Source organism: Nanorana parkeri, unplaced genomic scaffold (genome assembly GCF_000935625.1).
Source record: "Nanorana parkeri isolate BGI_ZX_2015 unplaced genomic scaffold, ASM93562v1 scaffold457, whole genome shotgun sequence".
Lineage (NCBI taxonomy): Eukaryota > Metazoa > Chordata > Amphibia > Anura > Dicroglossidae > Nanorana > Nanorana parkeri.
Window position 1 is genome coordinate 139292 of NW_017306725.1, and position 24995 is coordinate 164286.

Here is a 24995-nt window from a genome sequence, read left to right on the forward strand (position 1 = left end):
CTGCTTCCCTAGAGTGTACCTATAAGGGGCCATTCATACTTAAGCGTTCTGTTGCAGTGCGTTAATGAACACGTGTTAGGGTCCATTTTTGAGGCACCCCATTCATTATGGGCATAGCAAACCTTAACTGCAATGTCATCACAGTAGTATATGAAACAACACTTACACAAGCCAGGGGCATCAAACCCATGCAGGCACAGAAGTCCCATCTAAGTTAGCCAGCATGGAGATGTAATACAGTACCTTGGAGGTCATTTGTATTTATAGGATCCTCTTCATCCAAATGTTCAAATGCAGTTACAAAATCATCCTCAATTGAAGAGACCGAATGATTAGTGTCATCGTCCTCATGATGATCTGCCTTCTGATTCAAGCCGCCCTGGTCTACTGCATACTGTACTCCAGCTGAATACTTGCTCAACAGGACATACACATAATCACTTTTAAAAAGTGACAATGGCGCCGAGGTCATCATACATAAAGAGCCAGAAAAATAATTCTGCAATAGGAATAAAAGCAAAGTAAATTAAAATATATGAATAATATTTACAGTATATACAGTATTGTGCACACATTTTAGGCAGGAACAATCATGAATGAACAGGAGGTGATGTAGCTCACTTCCCATTCATTCATAATAGAGGACATAGTACACATACCATGTCCTCAATTATGTACAAACACCACAAATCCACAAAACACACTTTGCATTGTCTCTCCTCTCTGACACGCTGTCACAGGAGGCTGAGTGAGTGGTGCAGGGAGGAGAGCTCAGCCTCCTGTGACAGCGCGGGCTGTCTCCACCCACACACCGCTCTGCCAGACTGTGATTGGAGGCTGAGCGGTGTGGGAGGAGAGACAGCGGCTGCTCACAGTGCTCTCCTCCCGCATTGCTCGGCCTGCTATCACACTTTCTTCTCCTTCCCGCTGGGACACAGAGAAGCGCCCAGTGGGGAGGAAATAAAGCAGGGATACGCCGATGTATTGGTAGGAAAATTGCACTTTCGGCATTTAGCCAAAAGTGCAATTTTTGGCCAATATGTTTCGGCACCCGAAATTTCGGTGCATCCTATATTTTTAGGATGCATATATCAGTGCATCATTATATACACACACACACAACCGCAATTCCCGAAAGTTTGAAAACTGTGTAAAATCTACATAAAGGCAGAATGCAATGATTTGCAAATCTCCTAAACCCATATTTTATTCACAGTAGAAAATAGAAAAACATATCAAATGTTTAATATGAAAACGGATCCATTAAAAAAAAAAAAAATAAGGGAATTTTGAAATTGATGGCAGCAACACATCCCAAAGTTAGGACAGGGCAACAAAAAGCTGTCAAAGCAATTGGATCTAACAAGGAAGAGCTGGAAGATAGTTTTGTAACTAACTAGGTTAATTGGCAACAGGTCAGTAACATTATTGGGTATAAAAAGAGCATCTAAAAAGGTGCCCATACACTTTACAATTATCTGCAGATTTTCTGTGGTCAGATGGAAAAAGTGCAACAGATTGGCCCAGGTGGATATTACCCCATCCACACAGTTAATTGTAGATAGAGGAATCTGTTGCACCTTTTCCATCTGACCACAGAAAATCTGCAGATAATTGTAAGGTGTATGGCCCGCTTCAGAGAGTCAGAGTTTCTCAGAAGTAAAGATGGGCAGAGGTTCACCAATCTGTGAAGAGCTATGTCTAAAAATTGTCGAACAATTTCAATACATACATACATACATACATACATACATACATACATACATATATATATATTATATAAGCAGCCATCTTGTAAGCTGAACCTTATTCAGCTTACAAACTGAAGCCATATATTTTTCTTGTAAATATTGTTGAAAGCCAATTCCATGCAAGGTATGTGGTGTAATTGTGAAAACTGTATCAGAAGAAAAGTATGTCTGTGACTCAACCAATCAGGAGTCAGCCTTACTCTATTCATCTGCACTCCATGGATCACGGCAGCCTGAGGCATGGAATCAACACTGGAATGAATGTTACAAAGTGGCTCTATGGAAGATTGCCATACCCCCTCTAAGGTTGCATTCACACCTAAGCGACACCTATTATGCGCGTCTTACATCCGTGTTTTGTGCGTTTTTAGGAGCAGATTGTGGCATATTGAGCAAATTGTGTAATATGCATGTGCGTGGGCAAAACGAGCTGACTCTGCTCAAAAATAATTGCAATGTGCGTTTTTCAAGCGTTTTCTATTGAGTCAATGGGGAGAAAACGCTCTGAATCTGCCCCAAAGTAGCTCATGTAGTATTTCGTGTGACAGGCGTATTTCTGGCAGTGACAAAACGCCAAGGTGTGAACAAGGGCCTTGGAACTGAATGGAGCCTTAATTGGGTATACCTGTTATTGTCAAATAGGATACTGAATAATGTGTTACCACTTCCACATTCACATCATTCCATACCGGTGTTACCTGCATTGTACTAGATTTTGCAGCTTCTTTTCCATCTTTCATCAAAATAACTTCATTCTCATTTAAATTGCACAGATGGGGAGATTGTAACAATTCCGGGACATCCACATAAAGTGCTGTTATACCCTACGAACGGTATAAATACTAATATTTTACAAGGAATAAAATACAGTATACATTTCTCAGGTGATACAGCTGTATTTTTGTAGTATTTCTATTCAAACGTATAATATGAAAATAAATAGATAAAATAAACATAATGTGAAAAGACATGCATGTGTACAGAGAACACCCAGTTAATTGTATAATACAAAAATATTCGGCCCCATTCCAGCAGCTCTGTACAGATTAAGATGTAAAAACAGAATTTGAACATTTGTTTGTCACTGAACAGCCAAACAATTAAGGACCATCAAGCCTCCTTCACTATCCACCACCAACCAAGACCCATCTACTAAAGGATTTGTCTATTGCCAGAGACTGAACATAGTTATCCTAAGTAAATCACAATTCTGCCAAAATGCAACTTATCCACTGCTATTAGGAATGTCCCCATCTGTTACACTGTGGGGGGGATTAAAACATACTAGACTAGTATAAAAACAACTGGGTAGAAAACACGAGTGCTAGACTGCAAATCTTCCTCATAATTGCAAGAGTTTAGGTACCATTATTTTCCGGTATGCCAGACAACTTATTTACAGTATAGTATACTTATAATGTGTTTCTGCTTATGATGGAGTAGTTTGGGATAATACACGAGGTTTTAAAAAAGCACAGATCACACAATAAAACCCAACATTAAGTAATACCTGAATGTTTCTTAGTCCAGACTCCCTGGAAAGCCCAAGAAAAGTAATCTGCAAAAGAATAAATTAAAATTGACTTTAAGCAGGACCGTTTCCGGTGATCACAAATACCTGAGATGGCTGTACAGTCACCACAACATCATATATTCATTGAAAGCTGAAAGAGCTTGTGTGAACCTCTAAACTGACAGCCCATACCAGAAACTACAATCTCATGTTTAATTTTACTAATTAGTATTGAGATTGTAGTCCATCCTGGGGCGGGAGCTTGGAGAGGTGACTACTTTACAACACACACAGGGACCATGGGGAACAAAAGTAGCCACCCTCCAGAAGGAAGGACAGTGTCAGTACGCATTCAGAGCTGATTTGAGGATCTACAGTGATACACAAATAAGATACATTACTGTATTATTAATAGTTAAGGTACATGAATGTATTTTTTAGATTTAACTCCTGAGCAGCTGAAGGTAAGACCTCTTTCAAGATACCACATGCGACTGATAGTTTTAACTCACATGGCATGCTCTGACATGGGGTACCACAGCAGATGGACATGGTTTTATTCAATTATTGTGTCTTCATTTGTATTAAACTATTTACATATCAATACAGAAAGCCTTTACATTATAGTGGATTCATCAGTGTCATTGCACAATCCTAATAATAATTAAAAAGTACAGTCAAAACTATGGATCCAGAAGGGAAAAGTTAAAACCCGTCAGATTATACTTTGTTGGAGATTTCACTTCACATTCTGTCCCAGAGACGCAACAGAGACACATGTCTGCAAAATGAGGGGGGATGTCCCTCCTAAGTCAGTTGTCACTGGGACAGATGTCCCCAATAGAAGATATGACCTCAACTTTTGTTCTAGTGACAAATGTAAAATGTTGGATTCATATTTTTTACGGCTAGACGTACTCCTTAGGCCCCTTTCGCACAGGCTGATCAGGAAGGGATCTGTGCACAGCGTGGATAACACCGCTGTGACATCCGTGTCCATCCAGTATTTTTCCTCTATCTTGCGAGGGAGGAAAGTACTGAAACTGCCGGAAACCCATGTCAGTCTAGCGGACTGGAATGTAAGCAGACATGTGTCTGTTTACATCAGATTACCACCGATTAACACAATCAGGTCTGGCGAAAAGGATCTCTGATCCGTTTGTTTTTCCACATGTGACTGGAGTCCGTGGTTCCCGGGTGTAAACAGACGCTGGTCCGTAGACTAACATTGCACATTTAATCGGGTCCGCCTGAAAAAAAAAGTGTCAGGCGGACCTGATGGAAATGCTAGTAGGAAAGGGACCTAATATATACCTGGAAATAGTTTGGCATTGATCACTATGTGGCAGCGAGTTACTTTGTAGCACAATGTGTTCAGAAATATCAAATGTTTACCACATTTCACATTCAGGTAAAATAAAGTTTACAGCTCCATCTAGAGACACAATTGAAGCATTACAGCCATTTCATTTCTAAATCTCACTATACTTATTATTAAACTGCACATCAAGGTTACAACTGATTTTCTAGTTTGGATAGAATTGGGAAGGATTAGAACTCCTGTTGTTTTTTTACTGCTATCCACAGCTCTGTTAAGAGAAACTTTCCCTCACTTTCTGTTGTGCCAACAAGGTTTTTTCAGATAGGAAGTGAAGGGAATTCTGCAACGGAGACATGGACAGGAATAACAATCTGACAGTGTGTTCTAGCTTCCCCTACTCTGTTAAAGAAAAGGATTTGTATTTCTATCTGTGTCACTGTTGGTGAGTTCCACTCACTTCCTATCTGATGAAACTGTTGTCAGCAGGAAAGGAAGTTAGGCAAAAATTATCTAATGGAGTCCCAGATAGCAGAAAAAAATCTGACAAGGGTTCCAACTCTCGAGGCTCCGGGCATAAAATGTATTGTATACAATATGTAGTTGAATAACATATGAGGATACACAGGCGCCGCAATGACCACAGCTAGGGGTCGGGGGAAAAAAAATTTAAATTATAATAGATATATCTATCTATCTAGAGTTATATATCTATATAGATAGAGTTATATATCTAGATAGACAGACAGACAGACAGGACAGACAAATTATCACTCTCGCTCCCTAGTACAACTAACCCACAGAGGAACTGGTACAGCAGCTCCTAAGGAGTGAAAACCCTTACTTAGGGTGAAAGCTCTAACTTACCTCGGCAGACTTGTGGTCCCCCACCATGGCAATGTTAAGAACAAGGCCTGTCCAGGTCTTGGTCCCCAGGAGGGCATACCCTGCCTAATAGGTCTCCAGGGACAAGACTCCACTGACAGGTGGACAACCGTCCTAAACCTATAAAAAACACTCTCTGGCTAACTCAATGAAATGCGCTATGTGCCAAGGTGAGTGCCTACTGCAAGATACATTACAAGCTGGCCTTGCATCTTCCATCTGGCAGGATCTAGTCCCCCAAGGCTCAGCCGAGGGGCCAATCTGGAAAACCGCAGAAAAGGAAGTGCAGTTTGAAACTTGAAAGAAACAAAAATAAAAAAAGGTGGTGGTATGATACTCTCAACAGAGAGAAGACTTTTTATCACTTAAGGACACTAGCAAAAAACTAAGGATTGCTAGGAATAGGCAGGGTTATATTGGGGCTGCCCTAAAAACTTTACTCGCCAGTGTCCTGCCATATGCACCTGAAGGCAGCTGCATATAACCCATGGTCTAAACTCCTGTGCCCTGTACTGTATGATTAAGAAATAAGGGTTCAAACAGTGGGACTCAAAATTTTCCTTATAGAACCATTTGGAAACAGTTGAACTTTCACCCCTTTATCCCACCTGTACGCATTTTTTTGTATTACTTACTGTTTATTACGAGTGGGACAAAAAGTAAAAGTTCCACTGCAGCAATAGGGGAGCATGACAGAAAAAGTTTGCCTGCCATATTTTATATACTGGATGCAATGATGTTGTAAGCAAATCACTGCAGCCAGTATCCTATTTACCCTTAGGGTGCAGAGGCTGAACAAATGATTGCGTGGTCACATAGAACATAGGCTCACCAAAAAAAGGCCAAACGTATCTTTAGCTGTGGATTCTGGTGGCTAAGTCGTGGCTTCTCTTCTTTCCACTACTGCCACGTCACATCCTATCAGATTATTATGGGATGCTGTATGCATTACCAAAGTAATCCTTTGCCTGCTCGGCTAGCTGATCGAGGGATGCTGGCCGAAAGGGTGGCGACAGACGCATCCAGTGTGTGAATTTTGGCTGGTTACTCAAGAACTGGCCAGAAATTTGCAGTCTATTGCCACCTTAAGTTTCTAAATTCTTCCATGTGTGAATGTAAGAACCATGGGTACGACACAAACAGTGAGAACAGGAAATGTGAGTTTTGGCCCATGGTGACCAGTCAGGATATATCTTTTATTTTAACCTATAGTTATGTAAAAATAAAATCCCAGGAAATCAAAGGGACGCAAGCTACGGCCTCTTTCTCACCTCCTGGGCTAGCAGCAGAGAGTGCAGTGAGTCTTGTGACCCTTGGCTGCCCAAAAGCAGCCAAAAGTCACAAGTGTTGGTGCTGTTGACATCTTCACAATGTGGACAGCGCTGTCATCACTGCATGTTGCCCATACAATTTCCAGCACAGGGGTGATGTCGCTGATATTTTGGAAGGAGGCATGATTATACAGCAGTGAGTGTCCCGGCTCTAGCCACTCACATTCATTCACAGGTCCGTTTCTAAGAGACCAGCCCAGTTATTCTCTATGGGTACTTATGGGGCTCAAACTTAAAAGTATTGAAAGTTTGAGAAGAGGACTTAGACAAGATGTACACACTGGGTGGCTATGCAAATCTGCACACCATTTCTGGCACAGCATTGCTGCATAACTGGACATGTAGTATACAAACTGGCTACTTAACCTGCAATGTGCCCCATCTTTTACACCATCAGCAACATAATCTGAGTGCCTCATAGTCTTCTACACTCCCCACAATAGCACTGGCACTCACTTTCACATTTCAACAACACTGCACGCCCACGCATTTACACAAGCGTGCACCTCCACACTCACCACCACTGCACCCATGCCTACTGTTACACTCAGCAGGACTTAGAGGAACTTTACCCACATCTTCAAAACAACAACAAACACACCATTAGAAATGTTTAGTAATGACACACATACTTCTAGATAATTGCCGGCTTTGTATTCTTTACATTTCTTAATTTCTCTTTTCCTCTCTAGTATCATCTCATGGTGGCCATTTTCACTAAGGGCAGATGAATCCATCTCCCTTTACTTCCTGGAACTCTGGCACATGTGACTAGAACATGTGATCATGCACATCATCTCAGGGGACGAAAATGTCTTTGCCTGCCTTTCTGTGAGATAACAGACGAGATTTCCGAGCAATGCTCAGCTAATGTAATCTTCCCAGGATGCAATGCTTGGGCACAATTACATGACTTTTGCCAAAGAGAACCAGGAAGTAGAAAACAAGAAATTGTATGTAAAAAAAAAATACCGTATTTGCCGGCGTATAAGACGGCTGGGCGTATAAGACGACCCCCCACTTTTTGTGTAAAAATATAGGTTTTGGGCTATACTCGTCGTACAAGACGAGTATAGCCCAAAACAATGTTTAAATGCACTTACTAACCTCCTTGGCGGTATTCCCGAGTGTGGCTCGGGGTTAATTTTCAGTACCATAAGTGTTAACCCCGAGCCACACTCGGGATTACAGTCTCTTACCTTGTCCAGGATTCCAGCAGCGTCCTCCATCTTCCGTCCTTCAGCTACTACCGCGCTGAGCCAATCACGGCAGGCTTTGTATTCAGTAAATACAGGCTTTGTATTAAAGAATACAAAGCCTGCCGTGATTGGCTCAGCGTGGTATACTGTATGTAGCCGAAGCTACATATAGTATACCGCAGTATACCCGGCGTATAAGACGACCCCCGATTTTCGGGCGATTTTTTGGGGTCTCAAACCCCATCTTATACGCCGGCAAATACGGTATGTTTGTTTTACTAATGAATGCAAGATGATTTCATATCAGCATGCAGAGCTGCATTCTGATGTGATTTCTAGTCAAAAGGGGGTAAAGGTCCACTTTAAGTCATTATTGGATTTGTGCTATTAGCTTGGGCAAGACTGAGATAATGAGGAGCAGCTGCATGTGTACGGTAGCCTGGGTGCCTAGCAGCAGTGTCATTTGTTTTCATTGACTGACATTCCTACTGTACTGAAGTACACCTACAAATACCTATGTAGTCACGGTCACTGCACCTTTGTACAGTTACTCACTTGTGCCACTGCAAATATCCACACTTTTGTATTCACCACCACATCACTGGCACGCTCACTGCACTGACACACACTTCTGCCCTGATTGCCATTGTAATGACATACAGTTCAGCACTCACCCTCACTGCACCAACATCAATTTCAGTGTTCACCGCCATTGCACTGACACACACTTCTGCCCTGATTGCCATTGTAATGACATACAGTTCAGCACTCACCCTCACTGCACCAACATCAATTTCAGTGTTCACCGCCATTGCACTGACACACACTTCTGCCCTGATTGCCATTGTAATGACATACAGTTCAGCACTCACCCTCACTGCACCAGCATAAATTTCAGTGTTCACCGCCATTGCACTGACATGCCCTCTGAACCAACATACAATTATTGCGTTCATCCTGCTTAAGAAAACATGCACAACTTCCCCTAGTTCCTTTGAAAACTGAACTAAAGACGTTGTATTCTGAAATCAGACTGGGGATAGGTTTATCTACCAGTTTGTATGTAAATTATACTTCTTTAAAAGGTCGTTTAGCTAAAGGAATCCACAGAGTCTAGACAATGGTGTAAATGATCAACAAGCAGTATGCTAAGAATAAACTTCCTCCAATTACTTAGTTGGAAAGTTCACACGATTTAATAGGTATTACAGCTAAACAATGACATGGCCTGGAGCCTGGGTGGCCATGACAGTGTAAAACCTTGTTTCCAAAGCAGACAGTTTCCCATTAATCAGAACAGAGGAAAAAAAAACAGTTTATCAAAAACATTTGGCTCAGAATGCTCATACAGATTAGATTCAATATAGCACCAGTTAAGCAAGAAGTCAATATCAAAGTGTTAGTACATAAGCGCATTATATGCTTCTCAGAGAGGTTTGTATGATTTAGTGTCACTAAAGTCATAAAACAAAATGTCATATTTGCCTTAGCATGCCATTTCAACATCTCTCACCCTGTACATTTCTATGCCCATTTAGTTCCCATAAATACCTCAGAGTAGATATGTCTTATGCATATGCCTGTATGTCTTTGTCCACATTTTAATCTGCCTTCCTAATATCTCCCATTCAGGTCCGATATGCAGAAGCACTGTGCTCTGAAACTAGTGTACTGTTTTATTCACTACTTTCTCACAGCTCCACACCTCCTCCCTAATGTCCTGCCTATGTCCCTGCCCACCTCTCTACTTTTGCCAGCCTCTTCTACAGCCTAGAGGCAATTCGCATGTGACATGAGGCACACGGCATTGTAGGTAGGGATGCACTGAAATTTCAGCCGCTGAAACATGGTCGGCAGAAAAAAGCACCTTGGGCAAAATGCCAAAAGTGTCATCTTTTGGCCGAAATTGCGGTGCATTCCTAGTTTCTCTCCTCCCCGCTGAGCGCTGTTCTGTGTCCCCTCTGACACCACGCCCAGCGGGAAGGAGAGAAACCGTCAGACCGAGCGGGGTGGGAAAAGAGAGGTATGATTATTGTTGTCACAGGAGGCCGAGCTGAGCAATCAGGATATAGAGAGGTGTGGAGGGCAGGAACAGATGTCAGCTATCAAAATAGACCGATCACTTCACCCCGCACCGCCAGCTTAGTCGCCATTGACAACCGATCCAGGATGGAGAGCGGGTACAAGCAAACCAACTATTAGTGATCGCTGAATGTTTGTAAATAACTGGACAAAGTATGAGTTACTATGTACCAGTTATGAATGAATAGGAAGTGCTCTATATCATTTCCTATTCATAATTGTGGACATGGTAACTCATACTATGTAAGGAAAAAAAAAAAAAAATATTTTCGGTCTGACATTTTTATTTTCTGTTGCGGTTGAATTTTGGTGCACCTGTAATTGTAGGAGTTGACCCCGACTGAGATGACCCAGAGGCAAAAGAAAGACAGAAGCTACTACTCTGAAGAGGCAGAGATATGTAGAAAGAAAATATTTTGCACCATAAAATCAAACCTTTTTATTTATTTAACAATACTTGCTCTGAATACCTAATGTGATGCTGGTGCCTTTAGATCGCCTTTAATTCACATGGTTCACAACCTTGTTGCACGGAAATGGGTCTAACAAAGGTTATAGATCTCCATTATACTGTAATGTGCTCTGCAGGCTTGTGCTAACACTATGTAACAATTAGAAAGAACTGAACTGTATGCAGGGGAAAAAACTGACCTCAATAAAATCCTCTTTGTTGCAGCTCTTCAGACAGTCTGTGATGGAACACAGCTCCTTCCTGCTTTGAAGTACTGATTTCACAGAACTCAACAACCCCTCGCTGATATTCTGGAAAAGAAAATGATGAAGTGAAACAAGTAACCACACATAGACACACGCTACCAGCTGAAAAACGTATGCTTATTCTGATAAACTACAATTTGTTTTAAAAGTAGAACACGCATCAAAAAGTTCCTAAATCTGAATTCCACGCAGTTATCAAAAGCACCAGTTTCCAGTTACTGCATGCATTAAAACATCATTTTATTTCATTTCAAATTCACTAGCATACATATACTGTACACTCTGTAAACATACAGACTGCTAGTAAGGCTTTGTTATATAGCACAGTGCAGTCCACCCAACATCAATGTTTACCTACAGAAGCAGAAAGCAGGGTGATGAGCTAAACAGTATGTTTCTGCTCTTTCATGGTCCAATCACTGGTTGAGATAGCTCCGGTAGCAGGATGTACTGCTCAGCTTCATTTTAGTCTGCAGAGAGCTCCTGTTTTCAGCTGTTCGCTTGGAGTGCAACTTAAAAGGTTAGTTTACTTTTGTAACAAAATAACCTATGTAGTCTACAAGACCCATTAGCTTTTTTTTTTTTTTTGTAGTTGTGGGTAGGAAGTGCGGAGGGATAAGAACACCTGTCAGGTTATAGGGCCGGTTTATACCACTTCCAGTGCGTTCCAGCACAATTCCAGTGCTGGAACGCACTGGGTCGCATTACAAAATCCTCCCTGCGTTCTGGGGCGTGGTGGTACATTGAAATCAATGGCAATGCAGCCACCCTACCCCCCTTCCCCCGCACTAGACCAGAATACAGGCATTGATGTACTATTGACTGGGGGGGGTGATGCTGTGCCATTGACTTGAATGCACCGTCACGCGCCCCAGAATGCAGGAAGGTTTTTCTGATGCCATCAAAGTGTGTTCCAGCAACTTAACTGGAAGTGCTGGAAGTGGTGTGAACCAGCCCTTACTGCTGTCTGTGTCCCCGTTAGGGAGATGGGATATTCATCCTCTCTTTTTGTCCTGGTGACCATCATCAATGAAAGTGAAAAAAAAATCCTAAATTTTGGGTTGTCCTCAGAACCAAAATAGATGAGTAATTTCCCTATGGGGACACTAGTTCTGGGGACACTGCTGAAAACCAGAGTTCTCGTTCTTTGGAGGGATTTCCTCTCACTTCATGTTGTGACTATTGAACAGGAAGTGAAGGGAAATCTCCCCAATGAGGCAAGGATGGCAAAAAAGCTGACAGGGGTTACAACCCTCAAATAGGCTCCATTGACACCTGTATGTTTAGGAGCGATTAGGGACTCCCGTGTCAGGAACTTGCATTTTCCTGCAGCAGGACTCCCTAATCTGCTGTTTACCAGCAACAGCTGTCACCCATTCAAGTTAATGATCAGGTGACAGACATTGCAGCGCCGACACATAAATCAATCACTCTCCCTGGACGCATTGTTCGGTGTGCCGGAGTTTAAATGCAGTGGCTGTCGCCCAATCATTACCTCGAATGGGTGGCAGCTGCCGCTTGTAAACAGCAAATTAGGGATTTCTGCTGCAATAAAACCAAGTTCCTGAAGCAAGAATCTGTAAACTCACCTAAAACTATAATTGTGAATGGGGTCTTACTCTATCCAGAACAAAGAAAAGTTTCTTTCAGTTCTCCCTCAGCAATAAACTTAGCAGCTTTGGCAAATCTTCATTAATGCAGCTGTCATACCTGTGGGCCATTTGTGCCCCTCAGTGAAACCTGCCTGAAAGTCTCCCAATATTATTTAGAACTCTGTCCTGCCCTCTTGGCACGACAAGTCTGTGTTTAGATGCTCACCCCCAGCATCACAGGGGGAGCATCGTTCTTTCTCAGAGCCCTGCACATGCACAACCCACTCTCCCCCCTGTCTCAGCTGCTGAGCACAGCTAAGTTGAGGGAGCTGAAAGCGCACTGCGCATGCACAGAAAAAAGGATAACACTCACTTCTTTGATGCTGGAGGTGAGTGTCCAAAGGCTGGCTCATCCTGGCAAGAGGGCAAGACGGAGCTGCATTTATAAAGACTTTTAAAGGCCCACTGGGGCTTGTGGACTACTGTGTTACAAAAGTGAACTGACCCTTTAAAGAGACTGGGGCTAAAAACATGGCAGCAAGTACAAGGCTCATGCACCCAGAAGTGCCTGTCCATACTTGTGGCCGCCCCCAAACCCCCCCTGTTAAAAAAAAAAAAAAAAAGTATGTATGTAGATAGATAGTGCCAAAGCTTGCCTGTCACTTCCCCACCTCCTTCATAGTCCTCTTGGGCTAGTGAGGCTGCCCCATAGTGATGGACCAATTGGAATACAGGGGGGAGGGGCTTAGCAGCAAACTCTGCAACTGCCTGTAATTGCTGGAGTCAGAAAGGCCTGACTTTGGGCACTGACAGAAGGGCTTTAGAGGTTGCTGCAGGTATCTGCAAGTCTTCTCTAGATGCATGCACTTTATACTTGCAGTAATTTTTCTTTTCTTCCTTTTTTTGATGACACAATCACATTAAATTTAGCAACACTAGGACTGATATGTCAGTGCGTTTGATGGATGAATTGTGCCAGGTCTTCTGTGTTGCCCCCAAATACCAGATAGAGATTAATAATAATTAACTGCCATTGGCAACAAAGATCGATAATATTTCCATCAGATAAAACTGAGCACTAATGAGACTTAAATATTACTTAGCCGAGTTCTTCTTTAAAAAAAAAAAAAGGAAAAAAAAAAAAAGGAAAAACTATTTTGACATCCAAGATTCATTTGTGGGTTTACATCCCTAGATCGGGAAAATAGGTAAAAACCCTTTATGGGGACAGTTGTTACGTTTCACATTAGGTTTGAAAAAACTTTGTCTAATGCTGGATGAACAATGCTACATATACTTAGCTGCTTACTTCTTTTTTCACCGATACTTTCGGCTTCATTTGGCTACCCTGGCTTCTTGTACAGGTGTCCATATTGGATGTAATACGGATATAAAGACAGTCCACTAGGGCATATCTGTGGAGACAGGATATACACAATTACCCAGAACACTAACAACTGAGTTCCACCAGCCAGCTATTTATATTAAAAAGGTATATAATTACATACATATACATGCACACTAATCATACTGCTAACAAAAGCAAAATACAAATACCATTGAGAACACACACCTTTCCTGAAGAAAAACGTTTCAGGTATAGTATATACGAATAGTACAGACTTCATAGATACATTGTATATCAATAAAATAACTTAAAAGGAGAACTATGAGGTGAGTGAAAATCACTCACCCTCATAGTTCGAGCCGACGTGTGACAATGAAACAGTCGCACGTCAATAGATCAGGAAGTGAGCGAACACATACCGTCGCTCGCTCATTTCTCGATCATCTCCCTGCAGAGAGTGATAACCGTCAGCCACGGCTCCCCGCAGGTATTCCCCCCCCTCCCCACTCCGATCCTCCAGCGCTGACTGGCGGAACGGACGGGGAGGGCACGGGTACAGCTGGCTCTGCCTCTAGATAGGCAGAGCCAGCTGTCAATCACGCAGCTGGGTGGATCTAGACAGTAAAGCTGTAGTTCGTGGTATACTGAGTGTCATAGACTTACCCGGCGCGTCCCGTTGCTCCTGCGACGCGCCGTCTCGGTGATGACATCACGCCGGCTCCGCCCACGGAGCGCGGTCCACAGTTAAAAATCTCTGAGAGATCGTCACTCGGCGTTCTCTCGTTGTGGAGTGTCGAGTGACGAACGGTGAACTCACAACCTTCATTACCTGTGAACCGTCCCATACAGCAGCACCCAAAGACAACCCCAGCAGTGGAAACTATTTGCCAGTCAGGAAGTGAGCAGGAGGACTGGACGCTTGGGAGCTTTGGTCCCCTGATGACCGTGTACCTAGCTGCACTACTAAGCGCAAGTACCCTGGGTCATATTGCTATTGCAGCTGCCACTGTTATCCCATTCAGTGCACTGTTATTATCAATGCTCCTTTGGAGGGTCGGTTACCAACCCTGCTATTAACCCCTCACATTACTGAGGCTATGAATGCATGAACTGTTATTTGCTTGCAACTGTTAAACACATCGCATAAGGGGAATTATCATATTGTTTGCATTTGCTTCAATCTGTCTGTGTATTGCGTGATTGGTCTGCTTAAATTGCCTCATGCTTGCTTAAAGTGACATTAAACACATACACTGAATAATTACATATATAATAATATATATATATATACACCCATACACATACATGCATATACACATACATACAGTATATTTATTATATGGATGGCTCAGGTGATTGGAACATGTAAGGGCATTTGTCATAAGTGCATTAGAGTGAATGAAAATGTAGGTTTAAACCCTAGCCATTAGATTGAAGACTACAATAGTTAATAGGTAAAACAGTCTATAAATAGGTGGTAGATTTGTAATCTGTTAAAACTCCGCTACACTGTTTATGAGGGACCTACAATCAAAAAAGGCTGCAAAGCATTTCCGACATGGTAGTTATTTTACATACTCAGCAAGACCTTTACTCATCTTTTATCGGTGGAAAGGAAATGTTTACAAGAGTACAGGAAACTACTAAACCCACTTCACTTCTGTTCCAGAGTATATGACAAGCATTGAACTCCTCTACTTCCCTCTGTAAACCAATCCACTTAAAGACAACATACATTAGAAAGATTGGACAGTGATAACGTGCACATTTCTCAGCATTTCTAAGAACATCTACCAAATAAACCAATTTATAAAGATTTACATCGTGTCGGATTCCTGCCCTTATATTTTCTACTGCTTTTAAAAAACAACAAAAACCCCCAAAAAACTATAGGAAACGTTTCAAAAGACTAAAATTGCTAATCCTTCTCAAAATACACAGAGTGACTGAAACCACGGAGACATTTGCAAGAACAAAACAAAACAAGTAACAATCGTCACCCAGAGCGTGAGGCGCGGAGGAGGTGCGGGAGCGTGGATGCGGGCAGGTCTGGCAGCAGCGAGCATGAGGTGGGGAGGAGGTGTGGCGCGCAGCGCGCGTTGAGCCGTGAACAGGGCCAACCAATCAGAAGCCGATTAATCGATTATTGAAAAAGTTGACAACTTTTTCAATAATCGATTATGTCGATTAGTTGTTGCAGCCCTAGCTACAAGACAGCAGTTTATTTGAAAAGCCTGGTAAAGAGCTTAGATCAGACACAAATGTTTTCCTTACATTGGCAAAAACGAACTGGTTTGTAGAATGGAAAATATTGTGAAAGGATGTAAATGAGAATAAATTCTGCTTACTTGCCATTATGTGTAAACCGGTTACGTTAAATGCTGGGTCCTATCTTATCTCAACTTCATTTGGACAGGAGGTCAAACTGTAGTCATAGATGGGAGGATGTCCTGTATAAGGGCTGGAAGTACCATGTCTGATGATGCCATTTTATCGCCATCCAAAAATAAAACTCTAGCTCACTTACAACAAGGCTGCTGTTGAGCATGAAGCGGTCAGAAAAAGGACTTCCAAATCTGAGGCCAGTGTACTTTACTCAGAAGGTAGTGGAACGTACCTCTAAATTACACTGCTTGCTTTGAACGAGTTTAGGTACCCCTGGAACTTGTTCACACAAAACAGAAGGAAGGCCAGAAGGATAACCAGGCTTGGTCAGCGGCTGCAGCTTAGTGGACACTGTACAGGTCATAGCAGGCACGGGTTTCTGGGCAAGGTTTACACCAGTTTACTGAACCCTCCTTGGCCCTACCCTCAGCTATGATGATTTCCGAAGAGTACAAGTACCGGTAGGAGAATGAAGGTTTTCTGACAGGATATCTGTGCTAGGGTGACAAATCTTGAAGTAAACTCTGTACCAATAACTCATGTGGTGTTGTTGAAATATTTGACCCTAGGATGGTCTTTCCAAGAAATGGAACTGACACATCAAACTGGGAGAATGCCCCAAAACATTTGTATGATTTTCCTTCTCTAATGGTCTATGGAGCTCCAGAAAGAAGCAGGGTCACTGGCAGGCATTAGGAAATTTGGACGCCCTATTTTACTTGCTTTTCTGTGAACCCTACAGGATTATATTGAACCTGTGTCCAGATCACACTCTAAAATATTGAGATATCCTAAACAAGCAGGAGGGGTTACCCCTCATTCACCTCTGTATTTAAGCGTAGTAGATACATTTCATTTTCCCAATTCACAACAAAGTTATTGAAATCTTTGTTTTTTATGGGGAACAGATCTATGCAGATTGCCAGCCCTCTAATGTAAATAACCAGCAGGCACTTCTAAGCTGGGGCAGCATAACACAACACAATCTTATCAGAGCTGAAAAGGTAAGTACTTTAAACAAGAATGCTGGATAAGACCAATTACCCAGAAATCTGTGCATACATTACCGTTCTGGGTTTAGACACGTGACAGCAATGAAGGAGTATATAAGATGGGGAGAAGGTTGGAAGCCCAATTTTAACATGCCTTTCTCTCTGGGCTGCAGGCATGGGGTATATACAGGGGTCTCCCTAGCCTTTTTGCTGCCTGAGACAGGGGGGTGGGTGGTTTGTGCAACACGCTATGGGCTCAGCTCTGGCTGACATCACTGGTTGCCAGGAGCGGGCCGGGACACTGGCCAGAGCATCCCAGGTTGCCGGGCCATACATATCTCCCTGCCCGGCTCTTAGCAACCTGGGATGCTCTGGCCGAAAAGGGGCCAGCAGGCAGAAACATTGTGCAGAAGAGCGGCTATGCTCCTCTCCGCTCATTGACAGTAGGCGGGTTCAATAGCCAGGCTGCTATTGGCTATTACAACTTAAAATAGCCAATAGTAGGTTGGCTATTGCTCCTGCCCACTGCTTACATTCACCTGCCGGCTGCGGAATCTAGCCGGCAGATGAATTAAGCCACGGTTGGTTGAGTTAATAGGGACTCTCAAATAACCAGAAACTACAGTTATCCATCACCTACCAATCCCCATGGGTGCTGGACAAGTGGGAGTTTACTATATTTGGCACCGCTTGCTCTCCACCCCATCCCCCTGGCAGTAATCCTTTACAGTCTCTCATGAAATATTATCATTCAGTTTTCTGTAATATAGTGGTTATTCCGTCTCTGTTACCATGGCAGTGGTCACAAGCAGTCATCTTGTGCGACTCAAGTGCTTCACCCTTTACTATTCCCATTTTAGCATATATAGTATGTGGAGAAGAAATGGTAGGCCATGATCACAACACAAAAGCAAAGATGAAATAGCTGAGCTCCTCTACTGATCAAGTAAGCAGCCCCCTACCCCAACGCAACAGTGATTTGTGCCAAATAACTACATCCTCTCCCACACTGTACTGTACAAAGTCTGCCTGGCCTTACTCCAAGACAACATCTGGGAATGACATTATCATCTATTTACTGCTGGAGTGTGTTGCTATGGCCATTTTACTGATGACATTTCATTTTCAGCTACCATCTGGAAGAAGGGGTTAACTGCACTTCTCCACTGAGTAGTATATACAGTAAATGCTCATGAACTTCCTTTGATGGTCTGAAGAGCTGGTTAAACAGGAAGTGGTGTTGCAGGAAATGAGGTAGAATGAAGATCAAAAGTGATCATGTGACCGCTGATGGCTCAGCTCATGGTTTCTTCAAGCAATGAGTAGTGACGGTCAGTCGCCACTCCCACAGGGACTCCAGCGTTCATTGGAGGGACAGACAAGGGAGGGGAGTGGGCACAGCTGGCTCTGGCTGTAGATTGACAGCTGGCTCTGCCTATCAGGCATTCCGGATTCCGACCACATTGTCAGGATCCTTCCTGGCTGCAGCGTGGCTCTGGGCTGTCAGTTAGAGCGGGCAGTGGCCCCACTATATACTGACTATGGGTCACAGGAGGACATTAGTAAACATACTCCTTTGGCCTGATAAAGAAGTAAAGCCAAGAAAAGGTTTCGGCTTTTGTTCTTTTTTTTTTTTTTAGGGACAATGGAATCTAGCCATTCTTAGTCATTTGGGTTACACTGCTACCTTCAGGATGATGGGACACCGACAAAAATAAATAAATCATTAAGCCAGACCCTGTATGACCCAAATGGATGGGACCTCTGTTCCGCAATGGACTTTGATGAAGAAAAAAAAAAAGTTAGTTAGTAAAAAGTCTTATGTTCTTTATCATTCTTTGGGGGACACAGGAATTTAGTGTGGCTTAGACATATGGGACATCCAAAAGCAGTCCAACAGCCACTGAGGGATCCCGCAGATGTAGAGACCATACTACCAAGGTAAATGAAGGGATCACTATTCAGGGAAAACTGCTATTTGAAGAATGATAGGGATCAAATAGCCATGTGGAGGATAAACAATCATCTACCAGAACAAAAACATTCTTCAATAATAGCAAATAAACGATCACTTCAAAATGGTAGAGTAAAAGAGACAAGCCTCTTCTGTTATCATTATGGTTTGTGTCATATAGTGATTTCATTAGCTCTGCCCTCTAGCCTGTTTTCATTCATTCTAAGCAAATTGAATAGCTGGTCACATCTCTCCACCAGTTTTCTTACACACTGGAAGCCATGCCTGAAGAAGGGAACATGTTTCCAAGAACTTGCTCCTCAAAATATATTGTGAGCCACAAGAAAGGCAACACCTACATTTTTCTTTCTTCTTACAAATATTTGTACGGTTCTTGCTCAGTGTAACTAGAATGTAAAACAAATGTGCTCAGTGCATAGGAAAAGAGTAAAGTAATAGAAAATGGTAAAAGTGTCTCATATCATAATAGGGATGCACAGATACTGATACTAGGATCGGTGCCGATACAGAGGACTCGTACACGCCCACATGTTTAGATATTTACCCCGTTAGCAGAACTTCCGGTCAGAGGGAGATTTCCTGAGAGGCAGTGCCGCGAGGGAACATGGAAGCGGCTTCCTGGCCAATCAGGAAGCTGGGCAGCGGGGTAATGAGTCGCCGCCCGGCTTTAGCGGTGGCAAATGCCATGCCACCCGGCTTCCTGATTGGCTGGGAAGCCGGCTCCCTGCTAGCGGAAGCACCGAAAGATAAATATCGACATTGGTACTCGGTTCTGCAAAACCGGTATCAGTGCATCCCTATCATATATATAGCCTTGGGGCTAATATAACACTTTGTGTAATCCAGCAGAGAAGATGAACAGATGAAGTAACCACTTCAGGATTGCCGGGTGTACATATATGTCCTCATCCTGAAGTGGTTGCATGCCAGAACTGCCGTGGTTTTCTGTGTCTCCCACACCTCAGGGGGTCTGGGACCATGGCAAACAGGATGAAGAGTAGGAGCAGACTGAGCAACATCCGTTCCCCAATCTGCTCTGTAACGAATGAAGCAGGAAGCGCTGTGTTTAAAATGCTTCCTGCTTCAGAGCTATCAGAAGCCCAGCTGAAGTGCCAAATACACAAGAGAACAAGTACATTCCTGTGCTTAATCATCTGTATTGGAAGGTGGGAGAGAACCTGTTACCTCCAAACACTATCACATAGGGGCTTGTTAGCCCCTTTGTGATACCAATAAAGTTAAGTGAAAGGAAAAAATAATAAAATAAACCAAAAAAATTAAAACCAACCCGCCATCTGCATGCGTATAAACACATGTGCGTAGGGCATGCACGCGGATGTAAACTACTATTCTGCCACACATGTTGGGGATCGCTGCGTAGGTCAGAGTAAAGGTGGCCATACACTTTACAACCATAGTCCTTAGTCTTGCGATGGTTGTAAAGTAATTAAAAAAACATACGATCTGCCCATCTTGCACAGGCCAATCGTACTTGCGATCATCGCAAGCCCGTCCCCCTGGAGGGGCGGGCTTCCGATGACCGCAATGCTGAACGGGCAGTGTGCGCGTGCGCACACCGGCTCGTGCGGCATTGATCTTACGATCATGCTAAAAACCAGCCGAAAATCGTACGACAAAAGACGTGCGACCGTACAGTAAAAACAGTTGCACGCCTTCCATACACTTTACGATTATCGTACGACCGCGGGATTTCCCGCGATTATCGTGCGATAATCGCACAGTGTATGGGCACCTTAAGAGCACAAAATTCAAAGGGCCATAATTTGCTGCTCACTCTAAACCAGGGGTCTCAAATCTCCGGCCCTCCAGCTGTGGTGAAACTACAAATCCCATGATGCATCTCTCTTCAGGAGTCATGTCTGTGAGAATCTTGCAATGCCTCATGGAATTTGTAGTTCCACCACACCTGGGAGGACCGGAGGTTTGAGACCCCTACTATAAACTGATGGGCAGTAAAGGTTTTCACAATTTTAACTACCGTAGTTTTACATTATTGCACAGGCGCACACAATTTTAACGCTTGACATGTTTGGTATCTATTTACTCGACGTAACAGCATTTTTCTTCCTAAAAAATATCGATTTGGTAAACATTTACGCAAATACCGCGCGACATAAAAAAATTGCAACTATCATTTTTTTTATTCTACAGGGTCTCTGCTTTCAGAAAATATATAATTGTTTTGGGAATCAACGTTGACAAAAAATTAACTGTCAGCATCCGGACCGAAAATGCATCAAAAACGCACTGCATCAGCAGCTCCACGTCTGCTGATCAGCACCTGATCTCATGTGAACAGGCCCTTAAAGTTATTTTCTAGCCAAGAATTCAGGTTTCAGCCTGTGCGTGCAGAATGAAACACCTGCTCCGGTATGAAGGTGGTTGGAGTAAGTACACGTCACCTTTGTTTACTGATGAATAAAAGGAACAGCCATCTGTCCACTCATTCTGTGCCAGTTACCCAGCTGATGTGACAGTGGGGCAAATACAAATGCTATTGGGGTATTTGCTCTTCTAGTCGAAGAATATAAATAACAAATCAACTGGTGCTTGCCCTCACTAGCAGATGACATAAGCTCTAGTATATTAGGATGTACAGGGTTATTCACAAAAGGGTGAAGAGTTTGGAGAAGGCAGGAGAAGTGAACAATCTAGGCCAACATAGCTGAACTGGAAAGTGAGCTGAATTAGAGAATTTTTCCAAATCAGCTATGTTGTCCTAGATTGTTCCCTTCTCCTGCCTTCTCCAAACTCTTCACTCTCTTGTGAATAACCCTGTAAGTCTTACCAATTCCAATAAATCCACTGAGAACTACAAGAACTACTTTCCATTGACAGATCCCGGTAAAAGGCTTTTCCAGCAGCATTTCAGTTCAATCCGTGGGATACTTTGAGACTATTGGGATGTCAGAAGCTGCAGATGAAACTATGGATGGCACAGTCACGTCTGTGCCCCTGCGGTCTTGTGGGGTCAGAAGAGGGGAACTTTACTGAATTGTAAAATAAAACCACGTTGTACTAAAAGATGCATATGGTGGTGTGCTGTAGTCTTCATTGTGGGTATATCTAATATTGGTGAAGATTTGTTGAGTCCGATAGAAAGGTTTTGTTTTTAGTGGTGAATTATACAGTGAGGGGGAATTTATCAAAACTGGAGCAGACACAATCTGGAGCAGCTGTGCACGGCAACCAATCAGCTTCTCTGTTTCAATTTTAAAGCTTAACTGAACAAACGGAAGAGAGAAGCTGATTGGTTACCATGTATATTGTGGGCCCCAAATCCTGTGGGGACTTTGAGTCAGATAAAAATGCTATGTTCTACACTGCTAAGATGTGGAGATGTATTCAAATCTGAGCTCCAGCCGTACCTTCTCTCCTGTACTGACCTGGCTTACGCTGATTTTACTGCACACTGTGAGCTACTCTGTGTGCTTTAGAAGCTGCAGCAAGTCACACAGAAACCACCTCATTTCCTGGCTGGAGGACATCCAGCAACATCTAGCCCTTTCCTCCCCAGCCTTATTATCCATGGCCTACCCCTTTCATTCATTGGATTTTAGAGAACTCTGGGTAATAATATATACAGTCCAGGAGCAACTTACTCCACAGGATGGTCTGCATGCAAATACCACTTGTCTAGGAACAGCCACTCCTTCAGACTAACATCCACACAATAAAGCATTTTGATATTTCCATAACACCTCCCAACAGCTAACCCACTGCTTGCGTCAGGACTAAGGGCTGTTGAGAGAAGCACTGAGGCAGGGTGATATGATGTTTTCAGGAGGCTATATACAGCACTCTGTCAGCCCCCTCCCCACCAACAATGACCTGTCTGCATTGCATAGAAAAGCTCAGAGACCCAGTGATGACATCACTAGGTGTAAAATAAAGTATCTAATGAAAAGGGAAAAGTTTTATTGGGGGAGGAAGCAGGGAAGGATATATAAGCAGATTAAATTCCAGCTTCAAGATATATTTTATTATAAAATTGCTGAGAGAGAGGAGGCTGTGCTAAGAGGGGTATATGTACCTAAACTGTGCCCACACTAATATATATATATATATATATATATATATTCTCATAAGTTATATTGTGCATAGATCCCTTGATATATATATATAAAATCACCCAGAGTTGTGTAAATCAGTGTGGCAGTAACAGATCAGATGATTGTGTGTGTGTGGGAAGATTGGGAGTGTGCAGGTCTCAGAGCGAGCGCCATCCATGGTAACCCCAGCACTATATGTAAGAGAAGGGAGGAGGATCACTTAGTATGAGGGATCCAGCAGGAACTGGCATCTTTATGCCTTGCACAGAAAAGGATGGCAGAGAGGATTACACAAATCGTCAAACCTTCTTAAAGAGAAACTGGCAGCTGATGTCACCTTCCACCGACACTACACGGGCACATTGAAATGACTGGCATTGCAATACACTGTACAAAGCACAATCCATCTACAGCCTAGATGTATACGAAAAATCCACAGGCCCTGCACATGACAGGAAAAGGACACGACAGTGAAAGAGTGGAATACAGATTAATGAGAAGCCGACAAGTGACAGGACAGCCGTCATTACCAAGGGATCATCCGGTCAGGTTCAGGCCGCCCCACTGACTGCTCCTCCCGGATGACAGATGCGACCCAGCAGATTCCTCCTGACTGCGCTCCCTTGCCCAGGGCTGCGGCGGCTCAGGACCCAGGAACACGGTCACCCAGCAGCGGCATCATCAGAGCCCGATCCCGTGCAGGCTCAGCTGCGCAGCTGACGGAGGTGTTGTGGTTCCAGCCACTGACGTCTCTGACATCATCATCCGGCGCACTGCCTGTGGCGCGTTGGTTGGCAAGGAAGACTGTGCTGTGATTTACGAGCTGGTCTAGAACGTCTGATAAGCTGTACACAACTACACATAAGTCAAATTCAGACGATAGCCGCCTTAGAAAATGATAGACAGGAGGCTTTCTAATTCATGCCATTCGTAGTGTGTGAGCTCAGAGTTTACTGACTTTGGTTGATGTCAGGCCTTGCAAATACACAGGGAAAGGCCTGTATAAAAAAAGGCCTGAAGGCAGTTTGGGGGGTGGGGGGGAGTAAAGTAAAATTGAAGCCAAAACGTTTTTTTATTGAGTGTTGTATAAAGTAAGGGAGGCCTATAACCCCTGTCAGTGATTTTTTTACTTTGCCATCTGTGTCCCATCGGGTAGATTTCCCTTCACTTCCTACAAGCTAGCCTCAACAGGAAAGAAGAGGAAATCCTTCAAATGAGAGGGAAATCCCTGGTGGGCAGCAGGGTCAGGCATTGTAAGATTTCCAATGTTTTACTGTTCTGGTGACAAGCCAAAATGTGGGATTTACTTATGGTGATAATGGTCACCAGGACAAATAAAGAGGGGGACTCTCTCTAACAGAAATGGGACACCGGCACTCCAACTGCACATATAACGCGTCTTTATTGACATTGATGCAACCTATCACACAAATACACAGTAGGATTGTCTAACAGGGACACAGACAGCAATAAAAACCTGACAGATGTTCTTATCCCTCTCCACTATATCCAAAACTAAAGACAAAAAAAGTTAGGCTTCAGTTGCACTTTAAAAAAGGGAAATATGTCAGTTTTGTGGTGTAAACATTGGTGCATTTCCCATGTTCCAAGTTTAAGCCTATTTACAGAAAATAAAAAGCTAACCTTGCAGTGGGGTTAGCCCAGCACTGTAAGGGTTAACTGCTCAATTGTGGTCTAGGGCGATTCTTTAAAATAGTTTTACCTGATCCCCGCTCCTGCTGCCCCAAGACCGGTGCCTAAAGCCTCTTCCCTCCCTGCTCTGGTGGTTGGACGTCCACTGATGTCATCATGTCTATTAGGGCTGCAACCAACT

At 43.2% G+C, this 24995-nt stretch overlaps 1 protein-coding gene across 1 annotated transcript in view; it reads right to left on the bottom strand.

The window, feature by feature from the left end:
• The window catches only part of AKAP11 (A-kinase anchoring protein 11), a 45093-nt gene extending 21205 nt beyond the window's left edge, over positions 1-23888 (bottom strand). The window contains exons 1-6 of the mRNA XM_018560485.1: positions 23692-23888; positions 13698-13803; positions 10731-10841; positions 3262-3309; positions 2450-2575; positions 244-499 (exon numbers count right to left, since the gene is read on the bottom strand). Of these exons, the coding sequence (XP_018415987.1) occupies positions 244-499; positions 2450-2575; positions 3262-3309; positions 10731-10841; positions 13698-13760 (604 nt within the window). The 5' untranslated portion in view covers positions 13761-13803; positions 23692-23888. The remainder of the gene's footprint in view (positions 1-243; positions 500-2449; positions 2576-3261; positions 3310-10730; positions 10842-13697; positions 13804-23691) is intronic.
• Between the last annotated feature and the right edge of the window lie 1107 nt (positions 23889-24995).